The 20,576-nt window shown below is 39.3% G+C and overlaps 1 protein-coding gene across 1 annotated transcript in view; it reads right to left on the bottom strand.

Moving 5' to 3' along the window:
* Nucleotides 1-20,317, bottom strand: part of LOC121449073 (vomeronasal type-2 receptor 116-like) — a 32,780-nt gene extending 12,463 nt beyond the window's left edge. Inside the window, 6 exon segments of the mRNA XM_041653276.1 lie at nucleotides 11,249-11,479; nucleotides 12,846-12,998; nucleotides 14,514-15,173; nucleotides 15,447-15,738; nucleotides 20,122-20,272; nucleotides 20,275-20,317. Coding sequence (XP_041509210.1) covers nucleotides 11,249-11,479; nucleotides 12,846-12,998; nucleotides 14,514-15,173; nucleotides 15,447-15,738; nucleotides 20,122-20,272; nucleotides 20,275-20,317 — 1,530 coding nt within the window.
* Between the last annotated feature and the right edge of the window lie 259 nt (nucleotides 20,318-20,576).

Here is a 20,576-nt window from a genome sequence, read left to right as displayed (position 1 = left end):
AATAAGGAGCTAAAAGTATACAATGAAAGAAAGAAAGCATCTTCAACAAATGGTGCTGGCACAACTGGATGTCAACCTGTAGAAGAATGAAAATAGACCCACATCTTTCACCCTGCACAAAACTCAAGTCCAAATGGATTAAAGACCTCAATATCAGCCCGAATACACTGAAAAGGATAGAAGAGATAGTGGGAAATACCATACAACTGATGGGCACAGGAGTTCGCTTCCTATGTATAACCCCAGAAGCACAGACTTTAAGAACAACATTGAATAAATGGGACCTACTAAAACTGAGAAGCTTCTGCAAAGCAAAGGACACTGTCACTAAGACACAAAGGCAACCTACTGAGTGGGAGAAGAACTTCACCAACCCCGCAACAGACAAAGGTCTGATCTCCAAAATATATAGAGAACTCAAGAAACTAGACATTAAAATGCTAATTAACCCAATTAAAAAATAGGGCACTGATCTGAACAGAGAATTCTCAACAGAAGAAGTTCAAGTGGCCAAAACACACTTAAGGTCATGCTCAACTTCCTTAGCAATCAGGGAAATGCAAATCAAAACAACTTTGAGATATCATCTTACACCTGTCAGAATGGCTAAAGTCAAAAACACCAACGATAACCTTTGCTGGAGAGGTTGTGGAGGAAGGGGTACCCTCATCCATTGCTGGTGGGAATGCAATCTTGTGCAACCACTATGGAAGTCAGTGTTTCGGTTTCTTAGGAAATTCGGGATCAACCTACCCCTGGACCCAGCAATACCACTCTTGGGAATATACCCAAGAAATGCCCTATCATATGACAAAAGCATTTGTTCAACTATGTTTATAGCAATATTATTTGTAATAGCCAGAACCTGGAAACAACCTAGATGCCCTTCAATGGAAGAATGGATGAAGAAAGTATGGAATATCTACACATTAGAGTACTACTCAGCGGTAAAAAACAATGACTTCTCGAATTTTGCATGCAAATGGATGGAAATAGAAAACACTATCCTGAGTGAGGTATCCCAGAGCCAAAAAGATGAACATGGGATGTACTCACTCATAATTGGTTTCTAGCCATAACCAAGGGTCACGGAGTCTACAATAGGTGAATCTAAAGAAGCTAAGTAAGAAGGGGAACCCAAGGAAAAGCATATAGTTTTCCTCTTGGCTATAGGAAGTAGACAAAGTTGCCGGGGAGAAAATTGGGATCTTGGGGTGGGGTGGGTTGGGGGTAAGGAAAGATGGGGAGAGACAAGTTAGAAGGGAAGGAGGTCGGGCCTTGGGAAAGCAGTAGGATTGGGATAAAGGAAGGTTGGACAGGGGAGCACGGAACCACAATTCTTAGTTAAGGGAACCACTTTAGGGTTGGCAAGAGACCTGACCCTAGAGGGGCTCCCAGGTGCCCAAGCTGAGGTCCCCAGTTAGTTCCTTGGGCAGTTGACAATAGGGAATCTGAAATGACCCTATCCTAGAGCAATACTGACGAATATCTTGCATATCATCATAGAACCTTCATCTGGTGATGGATGGAGATAGAGACAGAGACCCACACTGGAGCACTGGACTGAGCTCCCAAAGTCCCAATGAGGAGCAGAAGGAGGGAGAACATGAGCAAAGAAGTCGGGACCATGAGGGGTGCACCCACCCACTGAGACAGTGGAGCTGATCTATTGAGAGCTCACCAAGACCAGCTGGACTGTGACTGAAAAAGCATGGGATAAAACTGGACTCTCTGAACATGGTGAACTATGAGGGCTGATGAGACGAAAAGGACAATGGCACGGGGGTTTGATCCTACGTAATGTGATGGCTTTGTGGGAGCCCAGCCAGTTTGGATGTTCACCTTCCTAGATATGGACGGAGGTGGGAGGTCCTAGGTCTTACCACAGGGCAGAAAACCCTGACTGCTCTTTGGACTGGAGAGGGAGGGGGAAAGGAGTGGGGGGAGGGGGAGAAGGGTGGGAGGAGGGGGAGTAGGGGGGAGAAGGGGGAGGGAAATGGGAGGCTGGGAGGAGGTGGAAACTTGTTTTTTTTTCTCCATTCTCAATAAAAAAAAAAAACGCCCTTATAGAAATGGATGAGAATATAACAGAAAGTACGTGGAATTGAGTAAATCAGTGAATGATACCCTAGGAAACCAAGAAAAAACAATCAAGCAGATAATGGAAACAGTTCATGACTTGAAAACTGAAATGGAGGCAAAGAAGAAAACACAAACAGAGGGCCAGCTGGACACGGAAAATCTAGGTAAACGAATAGAGACTACAGAATCAAGCATAACGAGCAGAATACAAGAGATAGAAGAAAGAATCTCAGTTTCTGAAGATAAGATAGAGAAAATAAACGCTCTGATCAAAGAAAACAGCAAGTCCAACAAACTCTCATCACAAAACATTCAGGAAATATGGGACACAATAAAAAGACCAAACCTAAGAATAATTGGAGTAGAAGAAGGAGTAGAGGTGCAGCTCAACAGTCCAGAAAATATACTTAATAAAATTATAGAAGAAAACTTTCCCAACCTGAAGAAAGATGTACCTATGAAGGTTCAAGAAGTATAAAGAACACCAAATAGGCTGGATCAAAAAAATCATCCCCTCGCCATATAATGATCAAAACACAAAATATACAGAATAAGAAAGAATATTAAGAGCCGCAAAGGAAAAAGGCCAAGTTACTTATAAAGGTAAACCTATCAGACTTACTCCTGACTACTCTATGGAAACCATGAAAGCCAGAAGGTCCTGGATAGATGTACTGCAAAAACTAAGAGATCATGGATGCAATCCCAGACTACTTTATCCAGCCAAACTTTCATTCACTATAAATGGAGAAAACAAAATTTTCCAGGATAAAAACAAATTTAAACAATACATAGCCACAAATCCAGCCTTACAGAAAATAATAGAAGGAAAATCACTAACCAAGAAGTCCAACAATGACCACAATAACTCAGACATCTAGAGACCCTTCACCAGCACAAATCAAAGAAGGGAAACACACAAACACTACGACTAAAAAAGTGACCGGAGTTAACAACCACTGGTCATTAATATCACTTAATATCAATGGACTCAACCAACCTATAAAAAGGAACAGGCTCAGAGATTGGATAAGAAAACAGGATCCAACATTCTGCTGTCTACAAGAAACACACCTCAACCACAAAGACAGGCACCTACTCAGAGTAAAGGGCTGGGAAAAGGCTTATCAAGCAAATGGACCTAAGAAACAAGCAGGTGTGGCCATACTAATTTCTAACAAAGTTGACTTCAAACTTAAAGCAAGCAGAAGAGATGGAAAGGGACATTTTATACTCATAACAGGAACAATTTATCAGGAGAAAGTCTCAATCCTGAATATCTATGCCCCTAATATAAAAGCACCCACGTACGTAAAAGAAACATTACTAAAACTCAAGGCAGCCATCAAACCGCACACACTAATAGTAGGAGACTTCAACACTCCTCTCTCACCAATGGACAGGTCAGTGAGACAGAAACCTAACAGAGAAATTAGAGGATTAATGGAGGTAATGAAGCAAATGGACTGAACAGACATCTATAGATTATTCCACCCAAAGAGGAAAGAAGATACCTTCTTCTCTGCAGCTCATGGAACCTTCTCGAAAATTGACCACATACTCGGTAACAAAGCAAACTTCCACATTTACAAAAAAATATTAGTAACCACCTGTGTCTTTTCAGATCTCCATGGATAAAGTTAGAATTCAACAACAATGCTATCCCCAGAAAGCCTACAAACTCATGGAAACAGAACAGTCAACTACTGAACCATACCTGGATTAAGCAAGAAATAAAGACAGAAATTAACGTCTTCCTTGAATTCAATGAAAATAAAGAAACAACATACTTGAACTTATGGGACACTATGAAAGCAGTCCTGAGAGGAAAGTTCATAGCACTAAGTGCCCACCTAAAGAAAACAGAGAAAGCACATATTGAAGACTTAACAGCCCACCTGAAAGCTCTAGCAAAAAAAGAAGCAGACTCACCTAGGAGGAGTAGAAGATTGGAAATAATCAAACTGAGGGCTGAAATCAACAAAATAGAAACACAGAAAACAATCCAAAGAATCAATGAAACAAAAGGCTGGTTCCTGGAGAAAATCAACAAGGTTGATAAACCCCTATCCAAACTAATAAACGACAGAGAGAGAATACACAAATTAATAAGATCAGAAATGAAAAGGAGGATAAAACCACAGACACAGAGGAAATTCAGAGAGTCATTAGATCTTACTACAAAAGCCTGTATGCCACAAAACTGGAAAATGTAAAAGAAATGGACACTTTTTTAGATAAATACCATTTACCAAAATTAAACCAGGACCAGGTGAACAATCTAAACAGACCTGTTAGTCGCGAAGAATTAGAAGCTGTTATCAAAAACCTCCCTACCAAAAAAAAGCCCAGGACCAGATGGATTCAATGTGGAATTCTACCAGAACTTCCAAGAAGACCTAATACCTATACTCCTTAATGTATTCCACAATATAGAAACAGAAGGGTCATTACCAAATTCCTTTTATGAAGCCACAGTTACTCTGATACGAAAACCACTCAAAGACTCAACCAGGAAAGAGAACTACAGGCCAATCTCACTCATGAATATCGACGCAAAAATCCTCAACAAAATACTGGCAAACCGAATCCAAGAACACATCCGAAAAATTATCCATTATGATCAAGTAGGCTTCATTCCTGAGATGCAGGGCTGGTTCAACATACGAAAATCTATCAATATAATCCAGCATATAAATGAACTGAAAGAAAAAAACCATATGATCATTTCATTAGAGGCTGAAAAAGTATTTGACAAAATACAACATCCATTTATGTTAAAAGTCTTGGAGAGATTAGGGATACAAGGGTCATACCTAAATATAATAAAAACAATATACAGCAAGCCAAAGGTTAACATCAAATTAAACGGAGAGAAACTCAAAGTCATCCCGCTTAACTCAGGAACACGACAAGGCAGTCCACTCTCACCATACCTCTTCATTATAGGGCTTGAAGTTCTAGCAATAGCAATGAGACAACATAATGGGATCAAGGGGATTCGAATTGGAAAGGAAGAAGTTAAACTTTCGTTATTTGCAGATGATATGACAGTGTACATAAGCGACTCCCAAAACTCCACCAAAGAACTTTTACAGCTGATAAACAGCTTTAGTAATGTGGCAGGATACAAATCAACTCCAAAAAATCAGTCGCCCTCTTATACACAAAGGATATGGAAGCAGAGAGGGAAATCAGAGAAGCTTCACCATTCACGATAGCCACAAACAGCATAAAATATCTTGGAGTAAATCTAACCAAGGAAGTGAAAGATCTATTTGACAAGAACTTTAAGGCATTGAAGAAAGAAATTGAAGAGGACACCAAAAAATGGATGGACCTCCCTTGCTCTTGGATTGGGAGGATCAACATAGTAAAAATGGCAATTCTGCCAAAGGCAATTCATAGATTCAATGCAATCCCCATCAAGATCCCATCAAAATTCTTCACAGAACTGGAGAGGACAATAATCAACTTTATATGGAAAAACAAAAAACCCAGGATAGCCAAAACAATCCTATATAATAAAGGATCTACTGGAGGCATTACCATCCCTGACTTCAAACTCTATTACAGAGCTACAGTAATGAAAACAGCGTGGTACTGGCATAAAAGCAGAGAAGTCGACCAATGGAATCGTATAGAAGACCCGAATTTTAACCCACAAACCTATGAACACCTCATTTTTGATAAAGGAGCCAAAAGTATACAATGGAAGAAAGAAAGCATCTTTAACAAACGGTGCTGGCATAACTGGATGTCAACCTGTAGAAGAATGAAAATAGACCCATATCTCTCACTGTGCACAAACTCAAGTCCAAATGGATTAAAGACCTCACTATCAGTCAGAACACATTGAACCTGATAGAAGAGAAAGTGGGAAGTACCCTACAGGAGATGGGCACAGGAGATCGCTTCCTATGTGTAACCCCAACAGCACAGACTTTAAGGGCAACATTGAATAAATGGGACCTACTAAAATTGAGAAGCTTCTGTAAAGCAAAGGACACTGTCACCAAGACAAAAAGGCAACCTACTGACTGGGAGAAGATCTTCACAAACCCCGCAACAGACAAAGGTCTGATCTCCAAAATATATAGAGAACTCAGGAAACTAGACTTTAAAATGCTAATTAACCCAATTAAAAAATGGGGCAATGAACTGAGCAGAGAATTCTCAGCAGAGGAAGTTCAAATGGCCAAAAGACACTTAAGGTCATGCTCAACCTCCTTAGCAATCAGGGAAATGCAAATCAAAACAACTTTGAGATATCATCTTACACCTGTCAGAATGGCTAAAGTCAAAAACACCAAGGATAGCCTTTGCTGGAGAGGCTGTGGAGGAAGGGGTACCCTCATCCATTGCTGGTGGGAATGCAATCTTGTGCAACCACTTTGGAAATCGGTGTTTCGTTTTCTCAGGAAATTCGGGATCAACCCACCCCTGGACCCAGCAATACCACTCCTGGGAATATACCCAAGAGATGCCCGATCATATGACAAGAGCATTTGTTCAACTATGTTCATAGCAGTATTATTTGTAATAGCCAGAACCTGGAAACAACCTAGATGCCCTTCAATGGAAGAATGGATGAAGAAAGTGTGGAATATCTACACATTAGAGTACTACGCTGCGGTAAAAAACAATGATTTCGCGAATTTTGCATGCAAATGGATGGAAATAGAAAACACTATCCTGAGTGAGGTAACCCAGACCCAAAAAGATGAATACGGGATGTACTCACTCATAATTGGTTTCTAGCCATAAACAAGGGTCACGGAGTCTACAATTGGTAATCCCACAGAAGCTAAGTAAGAAGGTGAACCAAAGGAAAAACATATAGTTGTCATCTTTCTATGGGAAGTAGACAAAATGGCCGGGAGAAAATTGAGATCTTGGGGGTGGGGTGAGATGGGGGTAAGGGGAGATGGGGAGAGAAAAGGGAGAAGGGGAGAATGGGGGGAACTTGGGGAAAAAGGAGGATTGGGATAAAGGAAGGTTGGAAAGGGGAGCACGGAAGCACAATTCTTAGTTAAGGGAGCCACCTTAGAGTTGGCAAGAGACTTGAACCTAGAGTGGCTCCCAGGTGCCCAAGCCAAGGTCCCCAGTTAGTTCCTTGGGCAGCTGAGGATAGGGAATCTGAAATGACCCTATCCTAGAGCAATACTGACGAATATCTTGCATATCATTATAGAAACTTCATCTGGTAATGGATGGAGATAAAGAAAGTGACCCACACTGGAGCACTGGACTGAGCTCCCAAGGTCCCAATGAGGAGCAGAAGGAGGGAGAACATGAGCAAAGAAGTCGGGACCACGAGGGGTGAACCCACCCACTGAGACAGTGGAGCTGATCTATTGGGAGCTCACCAAGGCCAGCTGGACTGTGACTGAAAAAGCATGGGATAAAACTGGACTCTCTGAGCATGGCGAACAATGAGGGCTGATGAGAAGCCAAGGACAATGGCACGGGATTTTGAACCTACGTAATGTGCTGGCTTTGTGGGAGCCTAGCCAGTTTGGATGTTCACCTTCCTAGAAATGGACGGAGAGGGGAGGACCTAGGACTTACCACAGGGCAGGGAACTCTGATTGCTCTTTGGACTGGAGAGGAAGAGGGAGAGGAATGGGGGGAGGGGGAGAAGGGTGGCAGGAGGGCGAGAAGGGTGGGAGGAGGGGGAGGGAAATGGGAGGCTGGGAGGAGGTGAAAACTTGTTTTTTTTTTCTCCTTTTCTCAATAAAAAATGGAAAAAAAAAAGGTCCGGATTTTATCCCACAAACCTATGAACACCGCATTTTCGATAAAGGAGCTAAAAGTATACAATGGAAGAAAGAAAGCATCTTCAACAAATGGTGCTGGCACAACTGGATGTCCACCTGTAGAAGAATGAAAATAGACCCATATCTCTCACTGTGCACAAACTCAAGTCGAAATGGATTAAAGACCTCAATATCAGCCCAAACACACTGAACCTGATAGAAGAGAAAGTGGGAAATACCCTACAACAGATGAGCACAGGAGATCGCTTCCTATGTATAACCCCAGAAGCACAGACATTAAGGGCAACATTGAATAAATGGGACCTACTTAAACTATGAAGCTTCTGTAAAGCAAAGGACACTGTCACTAAGACACAAAGGCAACCTACTGACTGGGAGAAGATCTTCACAAACCCCGCAACAGAAAAGGTCTGATCTCCAAAATTTATAGAGAACTCAAGAAACTAGACATTAAAATGCTAATTAACCCAATTAAAAAATGGGGCAATGAACTGAACAGAGAATTCTCAACAGAAGAAGTTCAAATGGCCAAAAGACACTTAAGGTCATGCTCAACTTCCTTAGCAATCAGGGAAATGCAAATCAAAACAACTTTGAGATATCATCTTACACCTGTCAGAATGGCTAAAGTCAAAAACACCAAGGATAACCTTTGCTGGAGAGGCTGTGGAGGAACGGGTACCCTCATCCATTGCTGGTGGGAATGCAATCTTGTGCAACCACTGTGGAAGTCAGTGTTTTGGTTCCTCAGGAAATTCGGGATCAACCTACCCCTGGACCCAGCAATACCACTCCTGGGAATATACCCAAGAGATGCTCTATCATATGACAAAAGCATTTGTTCAACTATGTTCATAGCAGTATTATTTGTAATAGCCAGAACCTGGAAACAACCTAGATGCCCTTCAATGGAAGAATGGATGAAGAAAGTATGGAATATATACACACTAGAGTACTGCGCTGCGGTAAAAAACAATGACTTTGCGAATTTTGCATGCATATGGATGGAAATAGAAAACTCTATCCTGAGTGAGGTGTCCCCGACCCAAAAAGATGAACATGCGATGTACTCGCTCATAATTGGTTTCTAGCCATAAATAAGGGTCACGGAGTCTACAATAGGTGAACCTAAAGAAGCTAAGTAAGAAGGTGAACCCAAGGAAAAACATATAGTTATCCTCTTGGCTAAGGGAAGTAGACCAAATTGCCGGGGAGAAAATTGAGATCTTGGGGGTGGGGTGGGATCTGGGTAAGGGGAGATGGGGAGCGAAAAGTTAGAAGGGAAGGAGGGGGGAATTCGGGAAACAGGAGGATTGGCATAAAGGAAGGTTGGAAAGGGGAGCACGGAACCACAATTCTTAGTTAAGGGATCCACTTTAGGGTGGGCAAGAGACTTGAACCTAGAGGGTCTCCCAAGTGCCCAAGATGAGGTTCCCAGTTAGTTCCTTTTGCAGCTGAGTATAGGGAACCTGAAATGACCCTATCCTAGAGCAATACTGACGAATATCTTGCATATCATCATAGAACCTTCATCTGTTGATGGATGGAGATAGAGACAGAGACCCACACTGGAGCACTGGACTGACCTTCCAAGGTCCCAATGAGGAGCAGAAGGAGGGAGAACATGAGCAAAGAAGTCGGGACCACGAGGGGTGCACCCACCCACTGAGACAGTGGAGCTGATCTACTGGGAGCTCACCAAGGCCAGCTGGACTGTGACCGAAAACACATGGGACAAAACCGGACTCTCTGAACATGGTGAACAATGAGGGCTGATGAGACGCCAGGGACAATGGCACGAGGTTTTGATCCTACTTAATGTGCTGGCTTTGTGGGAGCCTAGCCAGTTTGGATGTTCACCTTCCTAGACATTGACGGAGGGGGGAGGACCTAGGAATTACCACAGGGCAGGGAACCCAGACTGCTCTGTGGACTGTAGAGGGAGTGGGAGAGGAGTGGGGGGAGGGGGAGAAGAGTGGGAGGAGGGGGAGAAGGGTGGGAGGAGGGGAGGGAAATGGGAGGCTGGGAGGAGGTGGAAACTTGTTTTTTTGTTTATGGTTTTTTTCTCCTTTTCTCAATAAAAGAAAAAAATTAAAAAAAAAATACATGGGATAAAACCAGACTCACTGAATATGGTAGACAATGAGGGCTGCTGAGAAGCCAAGGACAATGGCACTGAGTTTTGACCCTACTGCATGCACTGGCTTTGTGGGAGCCTAGCCGGTTTGGATGCTCACCTTCCTAGACCTGGATGGAGGTGGGAGGAACATGGACTGCCCACAGGGCAGGGAACCCTGACTGCTCTTTGGACTGGAGAGTGAGGGGAGAGAGGAGTGGAACGTGGGGAGTGGGGGGAAGGGGAAGGAAAAGGCAGGTGGTGCGGAGGCAGAAATTTTTAATTAAAAAAATTTAGTTAAAAAAAAAAGAATGGCAAAGATCAAAAACTGTGATGACTACTTATGCTGGAGAGGTGTGGGGTAAAAAAAAGCACTTTTGATTTGCTGGTGGGTATGCAAGATGGTACAACCCATTTGGACACCAGTACGATGATTTCTCAGAAAAGTAGGAAATAAAACCTTCCCTAAAACCCAGTAATACCACTTTGGGGTATTTATCCAAAGATGCTCAATTGTGTCACAGGGACATATCATCAACTATGTCCATAGGAGCACTGTTTGTCATACAAGAACCTGGAAGCAGACTAAATGCCCCTTACCAAAGAATGGTTTAAAAAAAAGTGGAACATTACATGATGGAATACTACACAGCAGAAACAGATAACGACATCTTAAAATTTTCAGGAAAATATAAGGAGCTGAAAAACATCATTTTGAGTGAGATAACCCAGTCACGGAAAGACAGTTATCATATGTACGGCCTCAGAAGTGGTTTTTAAAGAAGAAGTAAGAATACCAGCTTACAAACCACAATCCCAGAGAACTTAGACAACAATGAAGATGGTAGGAGAGACATACCTAGATCTAATCTACACAGAAGTAGAGATAATATATCTTGAGTAAATTGAAAGCATGGGTACGTTTTGGGGGAGGGTTGACCAGGAGAGGAAGAGCAAGGAGGGGAGCAGAGAAAAAAGTAGAGCTCAAAAAATGTCAATAAAAATATAGCACAGTAGTAACATTCATTATACATTATATATTAAAAAATAAAGATATTCTGGAATGATAAAAATTCATTGTATGCATATCTGCAATCCTTAAAGTATTGATAAAATGTCACATCAAAAATGGATGTAGAAACATACAATAGGAGGACAGTAAATGCTTTGTAATGTGACTAATTATTTTTCTTGGTTATAAGACAGCACAAATGAATCCCATTGTCTGTGTTACTGTTGTGTAATGAAAAAGAATGCAGTTAAGTCAGACCCACTGTCTACTTCCCGTTGCATGCTCTATCATGTCTTCATATATATGCAGCTGTTGACCATATGGAAAATATGAGTTAAACTCTCCTATTTTCACCTTAAGTCCAAGACCATATGGGAAATTCCAAATATGAAAAATGCCATACTCTTCCTGATGATTTCCTTTCTGGTTCATAATCACTCTGTCTCCAACTGGATTAGTGAAGCGTGTTTTCCTCAGAAAGGAGTGCATCTGAAAGAAACAAACCATGCTAAAATGTGTATGCCCTTTCTTGAATTCATAAAATGCATTTTATTTCATCTTAAAGGCAGTATTACTGAAAGTGTCCAGGGGAGAAATAACAGTTAATCATGTGGACAAATAAAGTTATCATAATGTTCCTACAATTTAAGTTCTTTCAGAAAAAAGGTACCAACAGAAACACAGACATATATGCAGATACAAAACACCAATATGAAAAGACACACACCATGAGAGAGAGAGACAGAGACATACAGTCAGAGATTCACTTCCATATAGACATACATAATGCATCAACATACATTTTATATAGACATACACACAAATGCAAACACTCACACATAAAAACAATGATACACACAGTGAGACATATGCACCAAAACAGACACAAAAACAGAAAGCTGAGAAACACATAAAGAGGGCCACAAATACATGCACAAATTAAATTACAAATACACACAAGGAGACAAACACAGACAAAAACACCTACACAGAGAGCTATTGATATTAATGTATTTATGCTCATATACAAAGACAGATTGAGAGAAACAGACAGACAAACAAAAACAAAGATATACATATGTTCAAGCAATATACAAGGTAAACACAACACATATAAACACATGCACTGAAAATATACACAAAAAGTTATTCACAGAAACAAACTCCCGTACAGAAAGACATTGATGCAAGAGAAATTTATTTTCAGTTCCTCAAAGAGACAGATAAACAAATATACAGATATATATATGTATATATGTATATATATGTATATATATATATACACACTCACTAACACAGATACAATAAGAGATACCTGGAAACAAAAAAACGTGAAACCATATACAAGTAGAACAATGAATTCATACTTATGTATACAAATGTACGTCTTAACTGAAGGATGACACTGTTTACTGTGTAATTACGTTCACTCAGGATGAGAAATGAGGTCCCAAGTGCCTACAGTGTGAGCAGATTCAGTTTAGAAAACTAGTGAAAATCATCTCATAAGCTGATTATCACATATATGAAAATAAATATGCAAGGATTCATCTTCTCATAAAGAGGAGGATTAAGGAGGAAGGACTTGAGCTTACAATTTTAGAATAGCTGTGGTGATTGTCTGGTACTCTGTAACAATATCAGTGTACTTTCTTTACAAATTGTCCCTTCCACACCATGTCTTTTGCATTAAGATTTATACCAGCATCAGATTTACATCATTATGAAGAAAAAATTTCACAAATTTTTCTATTTTTTGAAATATTCCCTAATTTAGTAAATTGGGACATTTGACAGACATTTAAAGACATTGACATTGATGACATCAAATTTCATCCAAAAGAGGAAACACTACCTTCAAGCAGTGAGAATAATGTCCTTCTCCAATATCCATGGGTTGATTATGTACATGCTGAAGAAGCATTTCATGGAAGGCATGGGCCACAGCATACACCGCATTATATATGTCATAACTCTCATCACTAAAGGCCATGTCAAAAGTCTGTGCCTTCCTGATTCCCCAAATCCCCCCTCCTTCCCTTCTACCTTTTCTCTCCCCATCTCCCCTTACCCCCATCCCACCCCACCCCCAAGATCCTAATTTTCTCCCCGGCAATTGGGTCTACTTCCCTTAGCCAAGAGGATAACTATATGTTTTTCCTTGGGTTCACCTTCTTACTTAGCTTCTTTAGGTTCACCTATTGTAGACTCCGTGGCCCTAATTTATGGCTAGAAACCAATTATGAGCGAGTACATCCCATGTTCATCTTTTTGGGTCTGGGACACCTCACTCAGGATAGTGTTTTCTATTTCCATCCATTTGCCTGCAAAATTCGAGAAGTCATTGTTTTTTACCGCAGCGTAGTACTCTAGCGTGTATATATTCCATACTTTCTTCATCCATTCTTCCATTGAAGGGCATCTAGGTTGTTTCCAGGTTCTGGCTATTACAAATAATACTGCTATGAACATAGTTGAACAAATGCTTTTGTCATATGATAGAGCATCTCTTGGGTATATTCCCAGGAGTGGTATTGCTGGGTCCAGGGGTAAGTTGATCCCGAATTTCCTGAGAAACCGAAACACTGACTTCCACAGTGGTTGCACAAGATGGCATTCCCACCAGCAATGGATGAGGGTACCCGTTCCTCCACAGCCTCTCCAGCAAAGGTTATCCTTGGTGTTTTTGACTTTAGCCATTCTGACAGGTGTAAGATGAAGGAAAGGTGGATAGGGGAGCACGGAACCACAATTCTTAGTTAAGGGAACCACTTTAGGGTGAGCAAGAGATTTGACCCTAGAGGGGCTCCCAAGTGCCCAACATGAGGTTCCCAGTTAGTTCCTTGGGTAGCTGAGGATTGGGAACCTGAAATGACCCTATCCGAGAGCAATACTGACGAATATCTTGCATAACATCATAGAACCTTCATCTGGTGATGGATGGAGACAGAGACAGAGACCCACACTGGAGCACTGGACTGAGCTCCCAAGGTCCCAATGAGGAGCAGAAGGAGGGAGAACATGAGCAAAGAAGTCGGGACCACGAGGGGTGCACCCACCCACTGAGACAGTGGAGCTGATCTACTGGGAGCTCACCAAGGCCAGCTGGACTGTGACCGAAAAAGCATGGGATAAAACCGGACTCTCTGAACATGGCGAACAATGAGGGCTGATGAGACGCCAAGGACAATGGCACGGGGTTTTGATCCTACTTAATGTGCTGGCTTTGTGGAAGCCTAGCCAGTTTGGATGTTCACCTTCCTAGATATGGACGGAGGGGGGAGGACCTAGGACTTACCACAGGGCAGGGAACCTGGACTGCTCTGTGGACTGGAGAGGGAGGGAGAGAGGAGTGGGGGGAGGGGGAGAAGGGTGGGAGGAGGGGGAGAAGGGTGGGAGGAGGGGGAGGGAAATGGGAGGCTGGGAGGAGGTGGAAACTTGTTTTTTGTTTATGTTTTTTTTTCTTTTTTTCTTAATAAAAAAATTATTAAAAAAAAAAAGCTAGAAAAAAAAAAGTCTGTGCCTTTAGCCATTGCAATGAGGCATTGGATAAGCAATTCTGCAGGGTCTTACACATAGAAGCTGAGACTTTGCAGTTCAAGTTCATCCACTCCAGCCTGGCCAGGAATTCGTCTGTGTATTTGAGAGGGTTCAATGTCTAGACAAATGTTTTAAAATGAGAAACCTCAGCATGATGGTGTGCAAAGGTTATTTTCCCATTGAATGAATTACGTGGGAAGTCATTCTTAGTTGTAGTGCCATCCCACTGTGAGGTGGTGACCCATATTCTCTGTAAACCTAGAGATCGCCACCTTCTAAAGGCCACAGCTAGAGAACTCTCTGGGTCTCCATAAATGACAACTACATTTGTGGATGATGTCACTATTTGGTTATAATAAACTTCAGCTTGTGTCAAGAATAAATGCATCTTGACTGGGATCACACTCACAAAGGCAAAGCAGACTGTAATTTTTTCCATCTCTCCTCTTAATTGTGTGAGAAATTGAGTACCCTGATCATTGTCTGAGATGGCCAGTCCAATCCAGTTCCAGTTGAAGTAATGCATCAAAGAGATCATGGCCATGGCTAAAGATGTGTCCTTGGCAGCCATCTGATACAGAGAGGGAAATTGTTCATGATTGCTCAGGATGGGATGGAAAGGTCCATAGGTAATCTGAAGGACCTACAACACAGGGAGCAGCATGAGGTAGCACACGTACATAAGAGCTTGTAAACACACTTTAGGTCAAGAGTTCCTTAAAAAACTCCTATCTGTTACTTCTTCCCTCATCTCAATTTAAAAAAGGGAAATGAGGCCCCATTACTAATGAATAAACCTTGAACTACACCGCTTAACGCAATTTTGATAATAGTATCCTCCTCAGAATCTTCTTAGCCACTAGGATTATAAGAGTGGAATTAGCATTACTTGCAAAGTTACAACAGAAAATCTCACCTGTTGATTTTTCAAGAGATTGAGCATGTTCCCAATGATCACAGATTTCGCCAAATTTGGTCCTGTAAGCACCGCTAGACACATAGTCTGTTCATGACACATATAATTAGGGGGAAAATCATGAACTAATTCATAAAAGTTCAAGCAACTATACATTTTTGGCCCAGTGTCACAACCATGGTCTACACAATCAAATACTAATGATGAATTTGGTAGAAGATCAGGGTTCCTGTTGACTTCATCCATGGAAAAAGCTAAGGCCAGTAAAAACTGGAAGTTTTTAGTTGTTGTTCTGTAAAAGGATATGGTGATTAATATGGACAGAGATCTACAGATGATCCTGAGTAGTCAACAGATGGATTATTATGAGCTGTACCATATTCTCAACCACTGCCAATACTGACACAAACGACCTATGCTGTTAGATTAGAATAATATAAGTAGCTGGAAGCTTGTAAAAAGCTTTAAAAGTTCATCAGAATGTATCTTCCATAAATAAAGTGATACATCACAACCTTTCAAAGAGTGTGTTTTCAGTTTCTGGTTTTTAAGTGCTTACTCTAAAGATAAAGACAATGGCAGAGGCTTTAACCAAACAATAAACCTATTCATATATTTATTTTTAAAACATCGATCGATGTGAAAAATTCAAGAGACGTGTGAGCCTATGAGTTTATTATATTTTCTTATGAAATTAACTGAATTTGTTAAAACTCTCAAATAATGCCTGTTGAGTGTACAGTAGTATGGGAAACATTCGGCTGTTTTGCTTTCAATTCTTTATAATGAGTGGGCAATATAGTTAACATATGCCCTTGATCTTTGTGTTATTCTTTTTATCTGATTTATCTAATGGGGGTGTAAAATCTCTTTTTAAGATTTATATTTAAATGAATTTAAATACCAAAGATGTATTTTGTAAAGCTGTATGTATGTGTTCACCAATGTATATAGACAGTATTAATGTTAAGGTGGGTAATTAATAGAGAATGGATTCCAAAGTTTTGTACAACAATTTGCTACAGATTAGACTGGCCTCAAAAGTACAAAGAAACACCAGCTCCAGGTTCTTATTGCAGAGATTAAGGCCATGTTCTACCTTCTTAGTACTCTTCACCTAATTTATGTTTACACAGAATGACATATATTCCAACTGGAGACTTCTGACCAATTGTTTTTTATACTACAAAACTGCTTTGACTACATTTCCAGTTACACTAACACAACAATAACATTCTACATTAATTTGTATATGTCAGTTTAACATCTTTGTAAAACAGAAGATGATAAAGAATAAAATCTGACGAAATTGTTTCTGAGGCTTTCTGTAATAAAAGTGGGTAATAAGCAAGATAAGAGTGAATAATACCAATTTGTGTTTATTTTTTTGGAAAGAGCAGTAACTTCTGTCTCTTCCTAGTCATTTCATATAATCTGACCAATAAACATTAATCATACTTCCTCATTCTAAACGATTCACTCAGAGTAAAATGAACATATTTCCTACTTAGATATTGTACTACTATGATTTCTTTATTCATTTACATGTATATTTTTAAAATAAGAATAATTTTTGAATATTTCTATTACCACACAGAAAAAGTGTCATTGAAAATTTTAGTAACACACAACAGGAATTTGAGACTAGATCTTGTGAAGCCCAAACACCAATTCCTTTCTCCCTAACATTAAGAAACATAAATCCCTTGAGCAGTTATAGTGTTCCAGTGGACTAAATTTCTGCGTTTGATAACAACTATTAACAATACGAAAAATTAAAATGTGTGTAGTCCCCATGTTGATAAAGCAAAGAGTTATAATTAGCAAAATTACTGAAAACAAATTTAAGAGATACATAGGAAATAAGTGTAAGAAAATAAACAATTTAGACACAGAGAGACAATACCTTTGTTTTGAAAATAATGGCAAAGTTGTGCTCGTATGTAACTGCCCTATTCCCTCTCTAATGTGTTTTAACAATCACACACCAGGGCTGTCAATCAAGGAAGTGAAAAGGGAAGTGTCAATCGCACTTTTCAAAGAATGAAAGCATATATTTCACAGTTCATAATTCCTTTTTTTTAGCAAAACTAGAAGAAGAACTGAAATTTGAGATTAAAGGGCAGTGATTTTACATGTACGTAAATGAAGTATGGAGAAATCGGAACACATATGATGTTTATAATAGACAGCTCTCTTGCTTCCAATCTTGATGCAGTTTGAGGATAATGGAATCACATCAGATCATTTAAGAGAGTAACTGTATACCTATGGGAAAACTCTTCACAGCTAGGTGTGTCACAAGTATTAGTCACCCTAGCACATGCTTTACAATCTCACACATTGATGAATGTCCATCAGTTGATTGTAATCTATGGCATTTACTTAGGCCCACTTAGGGTGATAATAACTGAAATAGAATGGGGTTTTGTTTAATAAGTCATCTCCTGCTACAATGTTGTATGTATATGTATTTTTGATCTTGATTAAGGCATTCTCTTTTTAAAGCTTATTCAAAATGTAATGTATAATTAAGAAATACAGATTAATAGATAATCATGTATAATAGTCAAAATTGCTCTACCACCAGTGCCAGCCTAGTAAACATGATCCTGCCTAGGCAGAGAGCGCCGAGGCACGGACATACTCTCATCCACTTTCCTTCCAACTCTGAGTGGGCACACAAACAGAAAGGCACAAAAATACTGTTTTTTTTCAGTTTATGTTCTATAAAAGGCAAGAGTGTTTATTATGGACAGAGATCTACATAGGATTATTTGTAGTAAAAAGAAGTATTATCTCATATGGGACATATTTCCAACCTCCCTCAATAATGAAGCATATCCCGTGTTGCGAGTTTGTAATGACATGAGTTGCTGAAAAGTTAAAAACATTTAAAAGTTCATGAAAGTAAATCTCTTATATATAAGTTGAGCCATTTTCAAATTTCACAGAAAAGGCCATGCATCTCTGGTTTTTTAGTGCTTGCACAATGGATAAATAAAAGGTACAAGCTTTGGTGATACAGAAAACCTTATCATATATTCAGTTTGAAATAATTGAGCAATATTAAAAGTACACATAATACATTAGCCAAGATTCAGGTAAGTTTTATGAAACAAACTTAACTGGAGGAGGTATTCAAGGAATTACTGGTAAGTGCACAGTAGTCTCTTGGGGGTAATGTTTGATTCCTGTACTAATAATTCCTTCATATTTAGTGGACAATATAGTTAATATATTCCCTCATGTCTACCATCACTACCTTGTATTTTTATCTTTCAGGTTTATTGCTTAAAGGTACAAAATGTTCTTTAAATATTTAATTTTTAATACATTTATCTATCAGATTACATTTGGTAAATAAATTGATTTGTATGTATGGACATGAGAAACACTCATATAGACAATAAAAGGGAATGGATTTCACAATTTTCAGTAAAATTGGTTTTTATTTTCCACTGGCCTTGAATGCATAATGATACACCTACTCCAATCTATAAATGCAGAGATTAAGAGCCTAAACCACAATATTGTCCAAGTATTTAATGCTTACATAGGTCTGCTCGATGCAATTGTACCTGGTATATCTGCACAACTTAAATTTTCTTATACAAAGCATCTTTTGTCTACATTTGCAGCTATAAACTCACAATACTGGCATGCAATTGAGAACTATGTACATCTGGAAATTGCAGTGAGATTCATTTGTGCCATTATCACAAGCTTATAAAGTACAATAATATAAAGTGTGCAATGTATGGAAAATATTTATGAATTTTTATAATATAAATAGTCAACAATAACATTTTGTGTTCATGTTTACCCTTAAATAATATCAACTAATAATAATAATTAAAAACTTCTATGTCTTCTTATATAATATCGATCATATAAACAATAAACAACTAACTCAAACATTCGCTTTCTTACTGAATGATACATTCAGACTTAAAAACAATCTATTTTCTATTTTGATTTCTTACCATTGTGGTATCTTTATGAATAAATATAAATATTTACCTCTACATGTTGAAATAAAAAACAATCTTAAAATATTTGTTATTACCTTACGGAAAATGCCATCAAAACTTTGATAATACTCAACAGGAACTTGAGATAAGAACTTATGGAAGTGAAACATTAACTCCTGCAGACTAAACATGAGGAATTGTCAATGATTTGAGCTCTGGGGGCGGCATAGTGATCAAAGTGCTATATTTGAAAAGAACAACCAACAATGCACAAAATCTAAAGTGCATAGTTCACAAATTGGTAAAAGACAAAGCTATAATTAGTAAAATTATTGAGAGAAAAATAAGACATAAATTAAAGAGTGTTGACAGTGAGTAACCAGTTTAGATCTATAGAGAAGAGATGCGTGCTTCTTAAATAATTACAAAGAGCTAGTAGATACCTTTCTCAAGTATTGAAAAGTATCACATGCTGCAGCTGCCGCTCAGGTAAGTGAAAAGAAAGTAAGCAGACACCACTATTAGTGACATCTCATATTTCAAAGAATGCAAACATATCATTTATACAACAAAAAAATTAATTTTTTAAGAGACAGTGAACACTCTCCTGTGGAAATAAAAGCCTATGGATGTACAAATACTTCTGACCCCCTATGGAATATTTATCGTGACATTTACATAGACAATTCAAAGAAACTCACTGTATATTCAGAATGTGGTTTAAATAATCTTTCTCCACAGGCCGCTGCTCTGTATTAAGGAAGAAAATACAATCTGTCAACAAATCTTCATCCGTGTCTTTATTCTCATATATTCTCCAAAAGCACCTGGGATGAGTGAACCTGGACAAAGAAGTGGAATGTTCAAGAAAAAGAAGAGAAAAATCAAAGCAAACATCTTTGTCCTCCTTGAAGCCTGGGCAGTGTGTGTGGTGAAGTGCTCTTCAGATCAGCACATTATATGGGTACCTGTATTTCCCCACCTGCTTTTATTTCTGCAGCCAAAGGAAAGGCTATTTGTGTATTACTGATTCCTTTATTTTCCAGATGATTTTTCACCTCTGGGGAATCTTGGAGACTTTCTTCCCCTACGGCTGTGCACCTGATATACATGTGATCCAAATTTAGATCGGAAATATATGAGAAGAATTTAGGTA

Source organism: Microtus oregoni, unplaced genomic scaffold (genome assembly GCF_018167655.1).
Source record: "Microtus oregoni isolate MIOR12 unplaced genomic scaffold, Mior012 000006F_ref0000085, whole genome shotgun sequence".
Classification (NCBI taxonomy): domain Eukaryota; kingdom Metazoa; phylum Chordata; class Mammalia; order Rodentia; family Cricetidae; genus Microtus; species Microtus oregoni.
The sequence above is the reverse complement of the archived record's forward strand: the minus strand, read 5'-3'. Positions and strand labels throughout refer to the sequence as shown.